This window comes from Argentina anserina, chromosome 7 (assembly GCF_933775445.1).
Source record: "Argentina anserina chromosome 7, drPotAnse1.1, whole genome shotgun sequence".
NCBI lineage: Eukaryota > Viridiplantae > Streptophyta > Magnoliopsida > Rosales > Rosaceae > Argentina > Argentina anserina.
In genome coordinates this window covers 18,623,123-18,627,205 of record NC_065878.1, presented here as the reverse complement: position 1 = coordinate 18,627,205, position 4,083 = coordinate 18,623,123, and the positions used below count along the sequence as shown (strand labels likewise).

The following is a 4,083-nucleotide window of genomic DNA, read 5'->3' as shown; positions in this document are numbered from 1 at the left end:
TTGATGGGAATGAGTTTGTGATCGATGTAGTTATGCAATCGAGTGGTTCATGGTTTCTATTTATAATCCATATAAACAAGAAGTAAAAGTAGATGGACTAATCAAAGTAGTTAATGATCAAAGTTGATGGACTAATCAGAGTTGTACTGTATATTATGCATGCAAAGAGTAAAGCAAGTAGGAGATTTTCATCAAAGATGAATTTCTAAATTCAGCATTTACATTTTTAGTGGAAACGAACTTATATTTCTAATTAATGATCGTAGTATTTTTGCCGTGTTCGATTCTTCATATGTAGACGATACATATATATTAATTTATGATTGAAGTACTCTTGTCGTGCTCGGTTCTTCATCTGTGACAGTAGAGAGCCAACTTCGATATGCAAATCAATACAGAGGTGAATGAAAGCTCCGCATTGTGATTGAGAAATCTCAAATAATGCAAATCAATACAGCATTCCTTTGTCAATTAGAAAATTGCATTATCAAGCAATGAACAGATCCTGATTTATCAATAAGAAAGAATGATCTCGCTTATACAAATATTTGCTTCAAAGTAAGCTGATTTAAGTCATTTAACATCACAGATTCACAGTATTGCTCTCACTAGCAAAACCCCCATGCAGCTTTTTCAGCCAATTCATAAACAATAGTAGTGTGGAAGATGCGCAATCTGGTTTACCTAAATATAATGAATAGGAATACAAATGAATGACAACCATAGGACCCAGTGACATGCTCAAGTTATCAGCTTGCATTGTTATCAACAGATTGTTTCTTTGGACAAGCTGAAGATATATGGCCCTTTTCACCACACTCATAGCATGTCCTTCTCTTAATCTTACCACTCATAGAGCTCAACCCAGCATTATCGGGTTCTGTACCTGTAGTTGTGGATGCAGACTCCAGAAGGGGAGTTGGAGTTGTAAGTACTTGCTTTGTATGACTTGCAGTGGTCTCTATTGGATGAGCATATTGTTTGTTTGGGCAAGCTGTAGATACATGACCCTTTTCCCCACATTCGTAACATGTTCTTCTCTTAATCTTACCACTGATGGAATTTAACCCAGTATTATCAACTCCTGTACTTGAAGGTATAGCTATGGGCTCCAATACAGGGCTTGTAATTGTATGTACAGGCGTTGTAGGGGTGGCATTGCTATCTGTTACTGCACCAGCAGATTGCTTCTGTGGACAAGCTGTAGAAACATGGCCCTTCTCACCACACTCGTAGCATGTCCTTCTCTTAGTCTTACCACTAACAGAACTCAACTCAGTATTAGCAGCTTCAGTAGTTTTTGTTACAGACTCCAAAAGCATACCTGTAGTCATTACAGGCTTTGTATAGGATGCATTAGTATCTGTTGCATTCACAGTATTCACTTGTCGCTTCAGTGGACAAAGAGAAGAAACGTGGCCCTTTTCACCACACTCATAGCAGGTCCTTCTCTTGAGCTTACCACTGATGGCACTCAACCCATCGTTATCAGCTCCTGCACTAGCAGTAGTAGCTACAGCCTCGGAAAGGGTACCAGTACTTGTAGATACGGACTTGGGATGGATCCCTGATTTTCTCAGAGGAACTGCACAGCTTATCTTGACAGGTCTCCCAAGCACAACCTTCTGATCCAACTTCAATGCCATCGTCAGTGAGAGACTGTCAGAAAATTCCACATGGGCATAGCCTCGGAATTCTCCTGTTTCCTTATCCATGCCAAAATTGATAGACGATATCTTGCAATCTGAGAAAAGCTTCCTCAGTTCGTCCTCAGTGATATCCCACGACAAATTTCCAACGTAGATTCTATTGTAGCCCTCCACAATTTTTGGGGCAAAATCAGATACTTTATTGACTACTTTATTAACCCGAGTAGATTTGTAAGGCAAAATTTTCAGAAACAGACCACCCCTGAAACATTAAGAACTTCCATTAGAATCATGTAAGAAGTGGAAAAGAAGCCTATAACATCAAATTCATTTACATAAATTGGATAATGCCTAAACTCACATGTCAGCTCCATCAAGAGCCAAGGCTCGTTTAGCTGCTGCTTCGGTCTGTAGAAACATTAACATAGAAAGATAAGTTAAATGGTATTCGCCTCTGTTGAGAAAGAATCCCAAACACCAACTCAAACTTTCATATTCGTCATTCTTGGTCTTATCCAGTTTTTAAAGTTGCAGTTATCTTTAAACAGGACTCATTCATAAATAATGTAAGATATGAACATTGTAGCCATTCATTTAGTGCTGTTTAGTTTATTCTGGAGGTTGCACAATTCATCAACAGATTCCTTCACAAAAAACTCTACCATGTTGGGAAAATCATCCGTTTAATACAGACTGAGTGAAATAACTAACATCTAAAATCTGTCTATTCTGTTGTGGTTTTCGGTTATGTTTATGTCTCCACCCCTAAATGACTCCTGTGCCTATACTCTTCAAGCATTTGAAGCCAGCTACTCTAAGGCCTATCTGTCATTTGGGCATCGGGGGATGTTGCCCTCAGCCTTAATGCTACTCATGGATTGAGCAGAACTTCTATGACCAAGGTACCCATCCAAGGCATACAGATTCAGGTTTACAAAAGAACATACTACCTAAACTAAGTAGCATGAGGTGTCGATAAAAGTATGTCCAAACACTAGTCCATCCAACAAATAACTTCTAAGCTACAAGAAAAAGTATTGAAAATCACAATGTCCTAATCTGCTATATTTAAAATTCAGGCAAGAATTAACAAAATTTACTTACCCTAAAGCTAATAATGGCAATTCCTTTGAACTTCCCACTGTCAAGAAACCTCATACAATCAACCTCAGTAATGGAGCCACAACTTTCAAGGAAACTTCGAATATCATCCTCCGTCGAGTAATAAGGAATCCCTCCAACATAAACTTTCGTCGCAACTTCCCCATTTTCTTGCCTAAAAGAAACAACACACAAGACAACCACACATTATTATCATCATACACAAAACTCTTTTCATCCAATCCAAACTGCCTATCAATCAACCTCTCATTCAATCTAACTACTCAACACAATGATCAAAATCAAAGACCATAACAAAAAACAGAGAAAAGAAGTTACCTTTCAGTTTCCTTATCAGTCTGATTGACACTTTGCTCTTCCCTCACAACTTCAAACCCCTTCTCCTCCTCACTCTTAACCTCCTTCTTCTTCTTCCACTTAGGCTTCTTCTTCTTCGGCTTCTTACCCTCCTCCTTCACACCCACACCATTTCCCTCTGAACTCAAATCCTCACTCTTCTCTTCCTCATCTATCTTCCTCTTCTTTTCCTTCCCCAAACTCTCATCCCCAATCTCCAAATCCCCATTTCCCTCTAAACCCAAATCTCCACTCTTCTCTTCCTCATCTCTCTTCCTCTTCTTCTCCTTCTTCTCCTTCTTCTTCTTACTCTCCGACCCATTTTCCTTCTTCAAAATCCCATTTCCCTCCAACCCCAAAGCTTCAGTCTTTTCCACCCCATCGTTCTCCCCCAAATCTCCGCCGCCGCTCGCCGCCGGACCACGCAAAGCGGCGAGCTTTCTCCGTTTAGCTCGCTTCGACAGGCTGGGCTTCGGGGTCGCCGAGCCCAGAAGCGCCCGCAGCGATTGGGGCTGCTGCGGATTCGGGTCAGGGTTTGCAGACCCGTCATTGCTTGACGGGTCGGACTTGACGATTTCGAATGTCAGTAACGAATCGGATATCTTCTCCCTGAGCTGCTGCTTCAGCTTTCGGTTCGATAAGACCATCTCGGATGGATTTATGGGTTGATGGGTTTCAATGAAAGTTGGGAAGGAATGAGAAGGAAGAGAGGAGCCGCCAATGGCTTAAAGCTCTGTTAAACCCTGGATAGGTTTTAGAGGTAGTAGACGAGAGATACGACGCGTCGTATCGTGTGTTCTCTAATCTCTCTATTCTCTAGTGCAATATTAAAAAATGGATAATGGCTTAGGCCCAATTTAGCTGCTTTGAGCTAGTAATTATGTACGGATAAAACTTAGCTCATCATATCTTCTAATAAGTCGACATGTGTCCTTTTGTAATGTCTTATTATTTTTTTGCCAACGGAGAAGAGTTC

The 4,083-nt window shown here is 40.5% G+C and overlaps 1 protein-coding gene across 1 annotated transcript; it reads right to left on the bottom strand.

The window, feature by feature from the left end:
* Nucleotides 1-558: 558 nt before the first annotated feature.
* Nucleotides 559-3,819, bottom strand: LOC126802368 (phragmoplastin interacting protein 1). Its single transcript, XM_050529988.1, has 4 exons — nt 3,090-3,819; nt 2,754-2,925; nt 2,011-2,057; nt 559-1,911 (listed from the first exon to the last, which is right to left on the bottom strand). The coding sequence occupies exons 1-4, from the start codon at nt 3,752-3,754 to the stop codon at nt 750-752; spliced, it is 2,046 nt and encodes a 681-aa protein (XP_050385945.1). The 5' UTR covers nt 3,755-3,819; the 3' UTR covers nt 559-749.
* Nucleotides 3,820-4,083: the final 264 nt, after the last annotated feature.